Below are 16,331 nucleotides of genomic sequence, written 5' to 3' on the forward strand. Positions count from 1 at the left end.
AAGAGGCAGTGAAGGAGAGGTGTTGATCCTGGGCCACTATCCCCCATACTGGCCAGTGGAGAAGGCTTGGTAAAGCAGGTACAGAGACATTCAGTATCCACTCCCTAGGCTCCCAGAAGGAATTCTAGCTGAGTCAGCCAAAAAATCCCCTGAGTGCTTCCAGTGCAATGCTGTGACCTAATGGCCTAGTTTGGCACACAGAGTTCTGTGCCACTACCTCTGCCCCATTCACCTGTGATACCTCCAGGTTCCCCAGAATGTCACTTTTGGTAACCTGCTTGCTAAATTGTTGCCTGACTCAACCAGTTGGTCAATAACAGAATGAATCAGTAAATGGATATTTTATTCATAAGGGGAGGCAAGAAATATAATTTAAAATGAATTGCAAAGCTTTTAAAATATGTTTTTGTTTAAAAAAAAAACAAACCAACCAAACTTTATGATCTGAGTTTAGTAGCTGAATCTGCATGCAGACTTAAAAACTACAGTTCTGTGGCCTAATCAATGGATAGCTGGTCCCTCACAGCCTGATAAGTTATACAAGTCCCTAGTGATATAGGGCCTCTCGGCTCCACTGGCAGCTCTCTGCCAGGAGCCCAGCTGCCCCACAGGCTCCCGGACTCCTGGCGGGTTGCCCTATCTTCCCCTCACCTCTCCGTTCCCTGCCGGGAGCGGGGTCCAGCCACCCAGGTTTCCAGCCCTGGCTCCCAGTGTAGAGTGGGGTCCATTCTCACCCTGACTCCCAACTGAGCAGGGCACAGTTAGGCTCTAGCTGTGGACTTTCTTGTCAGTTTCACAGCTCCAGAGCCATGGAATTGACCAGAATGACAGCCAATAGCCAATGTAAAGAATGCAGTGTCTTCACTGACATTGCATCCTCCTAACTACACAGACATAAGCCCTACGCCTCTCGCCAAGGTGGTTTTATTATGTCGGCATAGCAGGGGAGTTACATCGGCAAGAGGAGCATTTCAGTGTGTACGCCTCCACTGCCTTGTCAACAAAAGCTGAGTTTTGTTGACACACCATCTAAGGCCTGGTCTACATGACAGAGTTATCGAAAATGGTAATGACTGTCCTTTTGGGGAGAAGAGAAGTTGGTTGAGATGAGCTGGAGCTGTTGCTGCTGCTGTTAAAGTCTGATCCCGTCTCATCTCAGATGGTGTTTGGGATTCAGCTGGAGCTGGTAAGGGGTAGCAATGTATCTGGGTCGCTCTTTCTGGCCTGGTCTGGTCAGGATGAAGAAGGTCTAGGGTCCCAGCAGATGGTAGGGGTGGCAGCCATGAGGGTGAAGCTTGCTCCAGTAACCTCCATCTATTCTTCGGTTCTCCCCCCACCCAGAGTCTTTCTTTTAAGATGGAATAGCCCATTCCTTCATGATTTTGTCCACCAGTTAGGCATAATATCTGACACACCAATTTTAGTTAATTAATTTCTGGTTTCACATCTGTTTTTTGCCAAGCGTGATTTCAACATAGTCCTTGAATCATATCAACGTGGTCTTTTTTTGTTTGGACTGATTTAGTCTCTCTCTGTCTGGTTCTCTTGCACCTGTTCATATCATTCATTATTGAAATCAACTAGACCAACTTTTCATCAACATTTGTTATTATATGTTATTGTAACGTCTTATGAACTTTCACATACTTTTTATAACTGAGCTCACAATCAAGGTAAACTTGTCAGCCCCATTCTCACAACAGTTCTCTATTTTCCTTGCAACAGAAACCAGCATCATTCACAACCATAGAAAGCAACTCTCCTTTCTGCACTTAGGGGCCATAAAGAGGTTGTAATCCAGATGCTAATCACCAGCAGAGAACTTCCCCTGGCATGGAGAAACTCCCTGCTGGCACATCTGTGCCGCTAGCACCCTCTGTGCCTCTGCCCTGCCCTGCCCCCCTCATCCCCACAGAGGGTGGAAGGGCAGTGGCATGGTGCAGCTGCCCCAGTCCTCCACTGATGTAGGCTCCATTAAGGAGTGGTGTACACGAGTGATGTAACTCAGAACTACCTGGTAGCATCATTAATCGATGAAGCCAGGCTGGCCCTCAGACCAGGGAGTTGGAACTGACCCCTTTGTACCCTCCCATTCCCCTACATCAAGCAGACTTCTGGCTCAGGATTGAATCTCCCACACTGTATATGCCTCCAATTGTTAACTGTTAATGCATTACTGGTGCAGCTCACCATTAAGACCATTTGCATCTCTTTACATATAGGATCAAATCTGTCTGAATAAAATAACTTGCATTTTCATACTTGTTTATCCAGGCGGTCTCCCTGTGGTGTTCTGTGTTGCTTGTATTGATGTTACAGCATCTTTATTGTATAACAACAGTTCAGTTACCAAAGAAGACCAGGAAGAGGAGACTCTTAACCTCGCAAGTCCTGAACCAACAGAAGAACCTCCAGAGCCTATGGCCAGCCCAGCAAGTGAAAGCAGCAAAGACAGCCACACAAGTGACTCCGATTCAGATGGGCCGATACTGTACACCGATGATGACGATGATGATGATGACACAAGTGCTGAAAGTAAGACGATTGAAAGAGGGGGAGAGATGGTCACTTTATATGAACGACCAAAGTAACCCATCAGTGAGCAGACAGTTTAACTCAGCTATTTTCTGGAAGAGAGTCATTCTTCTTTGGGTTTTGGGACTTCTCAGGCATTTGACCATCTTAGCACTGATGGTATACTGTGTGTGTGAAATTTTGACATTTCTTCTGAGTGACCTATCTGGGAATAACCAGGAGGAAGCTGTTTGTCAGTGTGCTGAGTTTGGATGCAGGGGAATGGCAGTCTCAGTTATCCGAATGCTTGAGCATTTCATTCATTTGATCATTGGCCCAATACAAGGGAAGCCGTATTAAAAATGCTATTCAGAGGGGTACTGTGTAGCTCAGGGGATTTCTACTGAGATTGGTTCCTATCCTCCTGATCTAGATATAGTCCAAGCTGGTAATAACTGAAAATTGATACATTCAGACAGCAGTACAGTGGCTTATGGAAACTGAGTTGTGGCAGCTTCAGTCTTATTCTTACTGTACAAGTGATTACATCACAAAAACATGCCATCACATTTATCTGGCACCCTCAATTAGTAGAGAAGACAAGGGCTGAATGGGCTGTGAAGAATGAAATACCCACACATCCCTAAAGAGGGTCGGCCCCATAATGAGTTGAAGTATATTGGTGGGGCAGTGTTGGGAGGCTGGCATTGCCATTGTCCATGCTGTATCTGGTTTTTGGATGACCAGATTACTTCAGCCCCCATAGCTTCCCATCTAAAATACTTTACAAGTGCTAAATGCACTTTTTAAAAATGAATTGACTCTTTTATTATAATTTAACAGATTAGGTACTGTTTGCAGAGTGCTTTGAAGATGAAAAGCACTATAAAAGTGCTAAGTAGCATTACAAGAAAATGAAGAGAGGGAGTGAGGGGGAAGATGAGAATTAGACTGAATAGTTTAAGGCTTAAGAAAAGAGAAGCAGTTTGCTAAACATGCTGTTAAAAAAGCAAATAAAGTAACCTGGAATGTATCAGATTTCAGGGAGACTTGAGCCCAGATATGATATTTTTATCAAGTCACGTCACAGATGATGGGTGACGCTTGTAAACTCACTCACTACCTTCTAACAATTCTTGGCTGTCAGCTTGTTCTTTTCTGAGTCCTTCAGCCTTTTATCGTTGTGAACCAACTTGAAACTATTTTTCTTCTGATGTTAATTAAAATTCCTCGCTTGCATGTGGGAAAAAAAGGCTGCTGTGGGGATGTATTAAAAGTTCTTGCTGAGAGTTTGCATCTGTAACCTGAGCATGAATGAACTGTCTTCCCTCTCCTTTTTTCCTCAGGCTCTTTGGCAAGTAAAATCCGTCGTAGGGATACTCTTGCTATCAAACTTGGCAACAGACCATCTAAAAAAGAATTGGAAGACAAAAACATCTTGCAGCGTACATCTGAGGAGGAGAGGCAGGAAATCAGACATCAGATTGGAACAAAGCTAGTAAGGTATCTGAGGGTGGGTTTGGGAGGTGGGGAAAGAAACAAGAACATTGGCATCACATCTTAAATGCAGCCAATTTTGGGTTGCCTGTGAACATCTAATACATTCTTATGACATGAACTAAATTATTTTGTGTTCTTGAGAGCCAGATAAAAAAAAAAGGTTATTTTATTCCTTAATGGTAGGTTTAGTATATCATGTATGTGGAATTCATGGGGCACTTCCCCTTTAACAATATACGAGTATGGTTCTTATCACTAGTGTCCTGGCAAATTCCAACTCCAGTAATCACATTCTACTTATTTACATTTCTTCTGTAGTTTAAACTGAGCACACTGTTATTTGCTGCCTGTCTTAAGCTTCCTTGCGTAAGCATTGGTGTTACTGCAGTGCTCCACTCCTGAGGTGGCTGCATTTTGGTCACGGGTGATAGATTATTAAGACACTCTAATGGCTACATGCTTATATGCATGTTGAGCTTTACACTTAAAGTGGAATGTAAATCTGTGAAATCACTATGAAGTTTAACACGTATTCTTATCAAACTTTTAACGTTTCAGTCAGTACCTGGCAGTTTGCCCTGTTCTCCCAGTTTCCCACAGACATACTAAGGTTATCCAGTACAGGGTCCCAGTCTGATGGACGTGAGGAGGATGGACATTCCCTTATGCCAGCAGTGCTCCCTGGGGAATCATAGGAGGTTTGCTAGACAGAGAAGCTTCCTCTGGGTCTTCTAACATTCAGAGATACCCAGTGTTAACTTTCCTGTTGAATTTTTTCCTGCTTCTTTGCAACCCAAAAATGAATTACTTTAGTAAATCTATGGCAATATTAGCCATGTTTTACAGTAAACAAGCTTAAAAATACGTGATTTTCAGACATTTAAAAAAATGTTTGGATACTTTTTTGCACATAGGTCACTAAAATAGTTTTGATTTTAATCGCCGGACTTTGCATATACGTGTGTGGTGGGCATTTTGCTGTTTTAAAACAAATGAAATTGAAAGAATGTATAAATGCCTGAAAATATTCCTACAATTGCACAGTACATTACAATACAGTATCGGGGGTTGGGAGGGTGGGTTGTACAGAATCTTTCATACAAATTAGATCCCAAATTGGAGTATTTTAGAGCCTTTTTTCAAAAAGTTTGCACACACAGTTACCGTGATTCATCCACACATTGGTCATTGGCATGTCCAAGTGGCCAGCTATACATCAAACTAGACATATGCCTGCTGAGTATCCAGTGTATGTGCTCACTTGTGGAAATTGTGCATGCAAAATAGCTGTGCAGTTGTGCAGCTCCCCCTCAGTGGAAAACAAATAGCATTGATGGTTAAATGTGAAAGACTGATTAAAGGAGTTGCATTGCAGACTTTAACAAAGAACCTACAGTTTGTAGTGTTAACCTTTGATTGAGAAATCTTGGCTTATAAATGGTCATTTAATTTGTTCTCACAGGAGACTTAGCCAGAGGCCCACAACTGAAGAGCTAGAGCAGAGAAACATCCTGAAACGTAAGTATTCAATGCAGATTAGTGTAATGATTTATTCAGCAACAAAGCACATCTGTGGGATTCATTAGGAACCTTGACTGTTTGTATCAAATGCTAGGTTCATGCCTGGAGATAAAGGATGCTTGGTGAAGTAGCATCTTGACATTAGACCCATCATAAATCTGTAATGGTAGCAGTAAATACAGGATGTATTCAGGGAGACAAACTGAGGGGATGTCTACACTGTGGAGTGAAGTCGATTTAATTTAAATCGAACTTCTCCCACTGAGCTGCAGAATTTGAAGGAGCGTGATCACATCACGCTCATTGCATCGGGGGATTGCGTCCCCACCATCCGTGCTTAAGTCAGTAATCAAAGCAGTGCACCATAGATAGCTATCCCACAGTGCAACTACTCACAGGGGCGTTTGGGAAGGTTGTCGTCCTCCCATGATGCAACATACTCCTTCTTCCTCCTTCTTGTCCCAGTCCAAATAAACAGATGATCGCCTTTTTGCGCCATTTTTTCAAACCCTTCACTCTCTGCCACGTGCACACTATTGCCTGAGAGGAATGGAGCCCGCTCAGCTCTGCACTATTATTGTGAGCATCACAAACACCTCAAGACTTATCCTGCAGTATTTTCAGGGTCAAGACAGGAGCCGCAACGCTGAAAATTACAATGTTACTGGGGCCTCCTTGCTACAAGCCAAAGAACAAAATAATTCCCATTTGCTGCAGGCTGTCATGCACCATTTGCAGTTGGTGGAGCACCGCTTCTGGGAAACAAGCAGTGACCAGTAGGATTGCATTGTTATGAAGGTGTGGGCTGATGAGCAGTGGCTGCAGAAATTTCTTATGCGAAAGGCCACTTCCTTGGAATTTTGCTAGAGCTCTCTCCAGCCCTGAAACACATGAATACTCGCTTGAGACCTGCTTGGACAGTGGAGAAGAGAGTGGCCATCACACTGTGGAAGCTAGTAATGCCAGACTGCTATCGGTCAGTTGGGAATCAATTCGGAGTCGGTATATCCACTGTGGGAGTAGCTGTGATACAAGTGTGCAGGGGATGCCTCAACCTGTCTGACTGATCATGCATTATTCGCAGCTTCTCTTCTTGTGCTGATTGCTCATACTCCTGTGCTGCCTTCCTGTTGTCCATGTCCATGTTCAGTTTGTCTGATAATGAAATCCTCCACGCTCTTAGCTCTGTGTCAGCAGCCGTGGAAGTGTTCATTATCTCATTGAACATGTCATCCTGAGTTGGGGGTTTTTTTCCGCCTCCTTATCTGCAACAGGCGCTCGGCAGGAGTATGAGACGGTGTGCTGAAGGCCACGTTGTCCACTGTGAGGGAAGCAAAGCACACGTCCCATAGATAAAAAGCAATGATACATTCCCAAGGGAAGGCTAGAACTGCCTACTCTTGTCTAACTATTGCAGGGGTCAGAGTGCCGTTCCAGCTATGGTAAGTAAGGGGCTAGTGCATCTATTTTAGGGAAATCACCGGTGCCCATGCTGCACAAGTCCATGCTTCCCAGAGTAGCATGGATGTTGGGCTCCCATTGTCCTCCCTAAATCAGGCATTTAAGAGATGGTGCAAAGAGTGTGGGGTTGGAAAGGGTTAACCGTCTCTGGAGGAAAAAAATGGGCACCCATTTGTGGATGCCTGAGGCCCATAGCAACAACATCCTGCTTAGGGACTTCCGGTATGCTGAACCAAGAAACCATCCCCGGCTGTGGAATAACACACACTTCAAAAAACTTTCTTGGGCGGGTAATGTAAACGTGAACCATCTTCCCTAGGTAACCATGAGTGATATCAGCCTGCTGAGGGTCACACAGATGGAAAGGGAGGATTTGCTGCAAGCATCTGGCTACAGGCCTGGCCCTTATGCTGCTATGCTGTGTTCCGCAATGATGCCTGCACAATTAATAACAGAATGGTGGGGGAAAGTGACCTATCATGATGGAAAAAATAAGGTTGCCCTCTCAAGAAACTTTCTGCAAAGGATTGCAGAGTACCTGCATGAAAGCTTCCTGGAGATATCCATGGAGGATTCTCAGAGCATCCCTGTGCACATAATATCTTTTCTGGGATGAAACCAATGCTTAAGCACACCAACTACGAGGAAGCACAGCCCCTCCACCACATACACCACTTTTTCCCACTAGTACAAGATTCTGGACTGGGGATATAACCAAAGAAATGCAATTTGCAGTACATATTCACCAGATGTGCCTTCCCCAGCATCCCGATCAGTCACGATTTCCTGCGTCTGGCTGGGCTGCTCCTGGCTTTCAGGGAGAAGGGATACCCCACTCACCTGCCTCCTGTTCTCCTCATCCTCATCCTTGTCCGCAGACTCATCCTCATTCATCCTGGCCTCGGATTCCCCTGAGGTATCTATGCTGCATGGTGGCATAGTGGTCTCCACCAAGAATTGCATGCAGCTCCTCATAAAAGCAGTGTGTTTTTGGTGACGAACGAGAATGACTGTTAGCTTCCCTAGTTTTGTGATATGCCTGCCTCAGCTTTTTTATCTTAACATGGCACTGCTGCACGTCCCTGTTGTGCCCCTTTTCCAACATGTCATGAGATATCCTCTCGTAGATATCCAAATTTCTTTTGCTGGTTCGGAGCTAAGCCAGAACAGACTCTTTGCCCCCCAGACTGATAAGATCCAAGATCTCAGGTCGGCTCCAGGCTGGAACACGTTTGGGGCATGCAGTCACCTTGATCCATTTTGTAATGTGCAAAATGTACATCACACTGTCAAATGTAATAAAAATAAACTGCGAAGAGTAAATATATTCATCTAATAGCCAGTCAGCAAGCACTGAGCCCCATGAGAAAGATAATTCCAAACCACGCACCAGTGTATAACAGGCTACTTCTGCTGCCTTTGAGGACACCAGTAACATTTTTCCTCTTCAGATCTAATAAGGATAATCTATCAACATGTCAAATGACACAATCAAACTAAAAATTGCACATAGAACTAATTTTTTGACCTATTACTATTACATGTAACACCGAAGATGAATATAGCTGATAGAGATTAGTAGAAGAGAAATATGTTCTTTGTTGTTTCAGCTTGTTTATCTTATGCATTTGCTAGCACTTTGTGTATAGCAATTTTCACTGTTTCCATAGTATAAACAGTCATTTCCCTTCAAAAGACAAGCCTGGGAACTTACATTTATAACTGCTGGACACTAAAAACCATGAACTTAATAGAGACACTGGTTTTATGGCTATTACAACAATTTGTAACACACCCTACTGCCTGCTGACCCTCTATTGTTCTACAACTGCAGAGGCATTAATTGTCCACTTCATTCTGAGTGGTCTCCTACAGCATGTGTATGTAGGGTTGTTATGTTTCCATGGAAACCATGTATTTGGTGTTTGTTCAAGCCAGGGGGTGCGGGAGTTCCCGCAGCACCCCTAGTTCCAGAACCACTGATCTATCCCATCTTGAGTTTAGCTTGAACACTCTGGTTACATTCCCCGAACTTGAATGAAAACTTACATCGATATAGCTACATCTCTCAGGGGTGTGAAAAATCCACAGCCCTGAAGACGTAGCTATGCTGACCTAACCCTCAGCATGGACAGCTGGAGGTTGATAGAAGAATTTTGCCATCAACCTAGGCCTTGTCTGCACTACAGTTTTGTCAACACAAGTTATGCCGGCATACAGCACCACTGTAATTAAACCGCTGTTGCATGTACTTACTATGCTTCTTGTGTCAAAGGAGTGCATCCACATTACCAGCTCTTGCATTGACACAGGGACAGGGAGCAGTGCACTGTGGGTAGCTATTCCACTGTGCAACTGCACACAGGGTGCTTTAGGAAGGGTTTGCAATGCCCCATGGGGCAGGCACAGCATCACATGATGGTTTCTGAATTCTCGTTCCATGGGCAGCCTACTAGATTGACAGCCACTTTTTAACTGCCCTGTCAGCCAAACTGCCATTACTGAAAACAAAAACAAGAAGCTCACAGACGTGTGTGAGTGGGGGAGAGAGTAAGTGACAGGGAGTGAGAGAGAGAGAGAGAGTGTGTGTGTGTGTGTGTGTGTGTGAGAGAGAGAGAGACAGAGAGCGCGTGTGTTGGAGGAGAGTGAGTGTGTCCGCACGCTGTCTCTTTAAGTTCAGACAGCACCTGGAAGCAACCAATCCTGATGCAGACACTGGTGCACAGACAGCTGGTGTCCTCCTGTCTCCCCACCTCAGCTCAGTGGAGACCTGTATACTGGCAGGAGTAGAGGAACACCCCAACATCAGCCCCCGCCTTCCTCCCTGGCTTTGCACAGCACATCAGGAGGAGGAGTCTCTCCTCCTTTTCCCCAGCAGCAGCCCATTCTGCCGCTGTGGGCCTAGTGCCGAAGAGAGCAGGATTTTCATGATTGCCTCTGAGTTCTCCCACAGCCTCCCTCCCTGGTTCCGCACAGCATATCAGGAGTTGACACAACTCTGTAGTGTAGACCAGTCCTTATTTACCGCATCTGCATCTCGATGGCGAAGGCGGATTAACTCCCTCCCATTGCTATAGTGAGTGTCTATACCACTGTAACATTTTACGTGTAGACGTACCCTCACCTATCTTGTGTCTCTCTCATTTTCCTGTGGTATTTGTGTGGGTCTTGCTCAGAGAAGCATGAGAAAGAAAAACATTTTAAAATTTAGGAAAATGTTATTATAAAAGGCGGTATGGGCACTCAAGTAGTACCTGAAACTACTTTTTATTCATTTTTAAAATTTACTCCATTTCAAGTTGATGGTGATCTTTTAAATACCAAATAGATGTGTTGCTTGTGTTGACACTGCTCTTAGCCCATTACCAGTGCAGGTTTTTCTCAAATTCTCTTAGCTCTTAAACCAAATGTATTGTTTATGTGTTTATTCTGCCCACTTCCCATAGAAGTTCTGAAATGTTTACATCTCTTACATTCCTGTGTTGTTATTGTATACAGTATTTCTGACTGAGTCAGAATTTCTTTCATAAAGCTTCCTTCCTGCTGATTTTGTATTGTTGTGGGGGTTGTGTTAGTGTTAGTACTGCCCATAAACTGAGCAGTACTGCAGCTGGATAAATTTGTGATTTGATTTATTTTTTTAGCATACATTTGGGATAGATGAACTGATGCAGAGATCAAATTTAATGATCCAAATGTTTGCCCCAAAATTAAGTTTAATCCATACCGTCATCAGGTTAAAAAAAGTTTTAATACTTTGCCTTTTTCATCTCCAGCTAAAGTAAGGATTTATTATGTCAAAAGATTTGTTTTTTTAATATTTTTATAACATCAGCTAAACTAGGAAGTACTGGAAATCTTGTGACAGATTCTAGCCTGATTTCTAGATCACGGAGACTTAGATTAGTGTGTATAAGCATCCAGACTTTTGTATCCTTGCACATTAAAAATGAAAAGTTATGACAACTTAAGCAGTAACTTGAATGAGTTCTAACACAGGCTCATTTCTTGCATGCTGGCTTTGAAACCTTTTAGATGTGCACCGTTGAATCAATTATAGTATTCATTACAGCAAAAAAGCTTTTTCAATTCTCACAAGGACTCCGGTTTACAGCCATTGTGTTTTTCTGTAGCTGAGGCTTTCTGGACTGTGTACCTGTCCTCTTGCCAAGCCTGGCTTTTTAGAAACTTGATGTAGCTTTTGGTGCTAGTTAAGGAATACTAATGATTATCTGTGTCTGTGTGAAAGAGAAACTGCCTTTTGCTTTCCATAGCATTCCAGAATCCTAGTGCTTTGTCTTCTTTTTCATTTCCCTAGTAATCCTACAAAGTAATCTAAACATAGCTAATCCCCAGAGGGACACAGTGGAAAGCTCAGTTTTACACTCCTTGATTACTTTATAGTTGAAAACAGAAAAGTCCTTATGTGGAAAGATTTCTCTCTTCTCTTCCTGATTTTCTGTAATGAATTAAATGTCCCATAATGATACATGGGTCTAAAATGCCAGTATTTGCCATAGATGTCTATTTCTGCAAGGTCACTGATTTAAAGAGACACCAAAATATCCCATAATTGACACCAATTTAAAATTCCTCTAATCTAGAATCAGATTCTGGTTTGGGCAGTGCGTTCATGTATGTTCTAGAAGCTGCAGCCAGGAGAGAAAGGAAACCATATAAAAGTTTTTCAAGTCAGATTCCAACTGCCCTTCAAACCAAGGGGAGATCACTTTGCAGGTCATCCATGGGTGGAGCTGCAGAGGGAAGTTCCAAGATATGGACACAGTAATTGTTACCATGCTTAGGACATTAGCGCCCCCTGCAGTGGCATGCACAGGTGCCCGCAAATCAGTTCTTTCTTGCCGCCAGTGACTGTACTGGAACGTCTCTTGCCTTCACAAGTTCTCTCGCTAAACCTAGTGGCTTATTCTCTGTTCTAGTGGACATACTTTGTTTCTTACTTCTAGTTAGTTTGTTGTTAGAGACCCAGGGTGGGGGCATGCCCTGTTCCCTGGGATTTAAACCCTGCGCTTTGTTAAAAAGCCTGTGCCATAGAACGACCCATATCAAAGTTGTTTAAAGTGTTTGGGTGAAGAGCATGTTAGTGAGAAGTGTAAAATCTGCAAAAGTTTCACCCACCGACTAAGAAAGACCGAGATATTTGTCTCTGGGCTATCCTGATGGAGTCAGCACTCAGACCAGTGGCGGAACCCAGCATATCGGACTCGGCTCCCGCACACAATGGCCTCGGCGCGCAGTGTGCCTCCCGCGCTATCTTCCTCCTCTCGGCACCAGTCACCATCTCCGCTATCGCAAAAGAAGCTGAATAAGACTCGTGGGGAACACAGTCGCTTCCCAGCAGAGAAAGCCAAAGGGGATCAGGTGAGACCCATGTCAGGCTGCCACTCCTCCCCATCTCAGAAAGGTCCCACACTGCTGTGAGCATCGACCCCAGCACCGGGTCCTCTTCTGACTCCTGGTAGCGGTAGAGGCCCTCACCACTTAGTGGTGCCGTTGACACCAGAGGCCTTTCAGGCCATGAAGGACTCCCTGGCGCTGTCCATGCCACCAACACTGAGGGATGACAGGCCGCCACACCGTGATTTGGCACCAGTGGATCATGTGTCAAGGGACAAATCAGCTCAACAGTCTCCATCTTCGAGACACCGTTCGCCGGTGCGTAGACACTCTCCGGCATCCAGACCACGCTCTCTGGGTCAGGGTAGCGCAGGACTGGGCTCCTGCTGTCGGTCTCCGGAGACCTGGCCCCGGGCTGAACACCAAAGATCGCCCAGTCTGCAACATGTTTCTCTGGCACCAGGCCCCCCCCTCGCATTGCCCTTATAGGAAGCCAAAAGATAAGAGCCGGTCCTGTCATGCCCATCATTCGGGCTCTCCGCACCTCTCACTGGTGCCAGTGCATCAATGAGCTCCACACGGCACCATGAGATATTCGCAGTCAGCACCACCCTGGCTGACGGACAGCAACTCCTCCTCGGACAGCGAGGAAGTTGTTCATACCAGGCAGGCTCCGGTGCTGATGCCGGGCTTCACGACAGTGCTGCCTATGGGAGCATGGCCGCAGGCACAGGAGGCCTACCCGTGGCCTTATTGGTGGGGTTTCCCCCTGGGGATGCCACAAACTGGTTCCAGGAGATGAACATCGGTGCCATACTCCTCCATTCCCCAGAGTTCAGCACTGCCCCTGGATTCAGGCTCTGACCAGGACAGCTCACACACGTCAAGCCTGGGGGAAACCACCATACCCAGGGCAGAGGCCCTTCCCCCGGCCCAGGTGCTGGCCTCATCATCTCCGGATGAGGCGGTCGCGGGACCCTTGTCTGCAGTGCCTGTAGATGACTTCAAGGCGCATCAGGACTTGTTGAAAAAGGGTCACCTCCAACTTGGGACTTAAAATGGAGGAGCTGGATGAGCCGGTCGACGAGTTCTTTGGAATTTTGGCCTTGATGGGCCCCAGCAGGGTGGCCCTCCCAGTCCATGCGGCGGTTGTTAAAAATGGGCAAGGCCCTGTGGCAAACCTTGGCCTCTCTGACCCCCACCTCTAAGAGGGCAGAGAGAAAGTATTATGTACCGGCTAAAGGGTTTGAATACCTTTATACCCACCCCACACTGGGCTCCCTGGTTGTCACAGCCGCCAATGAAAGGGACAGACGGGAAATTAGCTTGACCCCTAAACAAAAAGATGCTAAGAGACTTGATTTATTTAGTTGAAAAAATTTATTCCACGGTCAGTCTCCAGCTATGGGTAGCAAACCAGCAAGCACTGCTGGGTAGATACCATTTCAATATATGGCAGTTGCTGGACAAGTTTGCAGATGCATTGTCTCTTCCTCTAAGCAAGAGTTTGAGGCCATCTTAGAAGAGGGGAGATCAGTAGTAAGGGCATCCCTGCAAGCGGCCTCTGATGCAGCGGACTCAGCAGCCAGGACAATGGCCTCTGCAATATCAATGAGATGATATTGGATCGATGAGGATCAATCCAATCCTTGGGTCTTCCATCAGAGGTCCAGCAGTCCATCCAGGACCTCCCTTTCGATAGCACAGCCCTCTTCACCAAGCAAAAGGACTCCAGGGTGCATGGCATGAAAGACTCGAGGGCTACCTTGAGGTCCCTTGGCCTGTATGCGCCTTCTTCGTCTAGAAGGCACTTCAGGCCCCACCAGGAGCAGGATTCTGGGGACCATCCCCATGGGCTCCAATAAAAAGTAAATAAAGACTATAAGAGACACCAGGGCCAATCATCTGCCGGCCCTCACCCAGGCTCTAGCCACCATAATCGAGGTGGGAAACAGGCCTTTTGAAGGTGCGCCCGAGAGCGACCTACCAGTTACACTTATGGATCCCACCCCCTCTTCTGTTTTCCTCTCGTTTGGCCTGTTTCCTCCCAACCTGGACTGCCATAACTTCAGACAGATGGGTGCTCACAGTGGTCACCAGCTACACCCTCCAGTTTGCCTCACTCCTGCCTTTCCTGTCCCTCTTCAGGAACAACTCTCATGAACAACTCCTGAAACAGGAAGTGTGAGCACTTCTACAGGTGGGTGCAATGGAAGAGGTCCCACGAGACTTACAGGGTTGAGGTTTTTACTCCTGTTACTTCTTAATTCTGAAAGCAAAGGGAGGTCTGAGGCCTATCCTGGACTTAAGGTGCCTCAGCAAATACCTCAGAAGGCTAAAGTTTCGTATGGTTTCTCTAGCCACCATCATTCCCTCTCTAGATCTGGGCGACTGGTACACCGCTCTCAATTTAAAGGATGCTTATTTTCACATTGCTATCTTCCCTGGCCACAGGAGATTCCTGAGATTTATGGGGGGAGATTGCCATTACCAGTTCGCAGTGCTCCCCTTTGGCCTCTTGACTGCACCAAAGGTCTTCACCAAGTGCATGTCTGTAGTGGCAGCGTACCTCCACAGAAAAGGAGTGCGGGTATTCCCTAACCTGGACGATTGGCTCATCAAGGGCAGGTCGAGGTCTCAGGTTCAGGCCAGCATCATGGCTGCCCGAAGCATTTGCTAGGCATTGGGTCTCCTAATCAACGAGCAAAAATACACGTTAGTTCCTGTGCAGATGACAGAATTCATTGGGGCGATGCTGGATTTGTTCAAGGCCAGAGCCTCCCAAGGGAGCGGTTCCTGACAATGTCAGAGATCATAACCCGCATTTCAGACCACCCTCTCATGACAGCAAGAGGGTGCCTCAGCCTTGTGGGCCACATGGTGGCCTGCACCTATGTGGTTCCCCATACCAGACTGTACCTCAGACTCCTTCAGCTGTGGCTGGCGTCTGTGCACTCTCCGGCCAGGCACCACCTGGACAGGATATTTTACGGTCTCTCTGTAAATACTTATCTCCCTGGTTTGATGGACGAGCCCGTGCCAAGGGCTCTCGGGAATGCCCTTCAAAGAGCCCTGGCCATCGGTAGTTCTGATCTCCGATGCCTCGGACCTGGTATGGGGCGATCACGTAGGTTCCCTACAAACCCAAGGTATATGGACCTCATGGGAACGGCTTCTGCACATTGATATCAAGGAGCTCAGGGCAATTCGTCTGGCCACTCAACGGGAGTGCAGGCATCATCTGCAGCGTTCCAGGCACACGTCCCTATATTGGACATCTGCAGGGAAGCTACCTGGTTGTTGGTGCATACCTTTCCATCCCACTATGCCTTGACGCAGCAAGCTCAAGATGACCCTAACTTCGGTAGAGCGGTGCTTCAAGGGTCACGTCCATGAACTTCTGCCCTCCTCCAGAGACACTGCTGGTGAGTCACCTAAATTGGGAATGGACATGAGCAAGCACTCGAAGAATTCCACACCCGCCCTCCTTCCCTTCAGTTGGAGTTCCAGCAAGAAGGAATTGAGAGGGAGGGGAGCCAGCGGCACCTACATGCAGGCGCATGTGCGCACTGCTTCAGGGGGCACCAGAGCCGGCTTGTACGGGTACCTCTAGGGGAAAATGTTTTCTGGCACTGGTGCATGTGGCATGCACACACCCCTAAGTTGGGAATGGACATGAGCAACACATCTTGAAGAACAACAGTTACAGGTAAGTAACTGTTCTTTCTACAAACAAAACAAACACATAATACAATGTGTGTGTTCGGTTACAATCTTGTATGTGTTCCTCATGAAGAGCTTGCAACAGAGATTACACCTGAGAGATTCAGTTCCTGTAGGAGGCAGGAAACCAGGTGGATTAATACCTAAATTAATAGATTCTGTTTAATTACCTTAGATATTATGGTTATTGATTACAAAGGGAAGTTTGTTTAAAAGTCAGTCAGTTCCATTTGCGTTATCATAAATATACTAAA

General features: G+C 46.0%; 1 protein-coding gene across 5 annotated transcripts in view; it reads left to right on the forward strand.

The window, feature by feature from the left end:
* Positions 1-16,331, forward strand: part of PHACTR2 (phosphatase and actin regulator 2) — a 146,627-nt gene that overhangs the window by 114,886 nt on the left and 15,410 nt on the right. For all 5 annotated transcript variants that reach the window (XM_067542355.1, XM_067542354.1, XM_067542357.1 and 2 more), the window contains 3 exons: positions 2,342-2,535; positions 3,861-4,017; positions 5,477-5,532. In XM_067542355.1, the coding sequence (XP_067398456.1) occupies positions 2,342-2,535; positions 3,861-4,017; positions 5,477-5,532 (407 nt within the window). The remainder of the gene's footprint in view (positions 1-2,341; positions 2,536-3,860; positions 4,018-5,476; positions 5,533-16,331) is intronic.

This window comes from Emydura macquarii, unplaced genomic scaffold (assembly GCF_026122565.2).
Source record: "Emydura macquarii macquarii isolate MOO-44397 ecotype Brisbane River unplaced genomic scaffold, CSIRO-AGI_Emac_v2 contig_705, whole genome shotgun sequence".
Classification (NCBI taxonomy): Eukaryota; Metazoa; Chordata; order Testudines; family Chelidae; genus Emydura; species Emydura macquarii.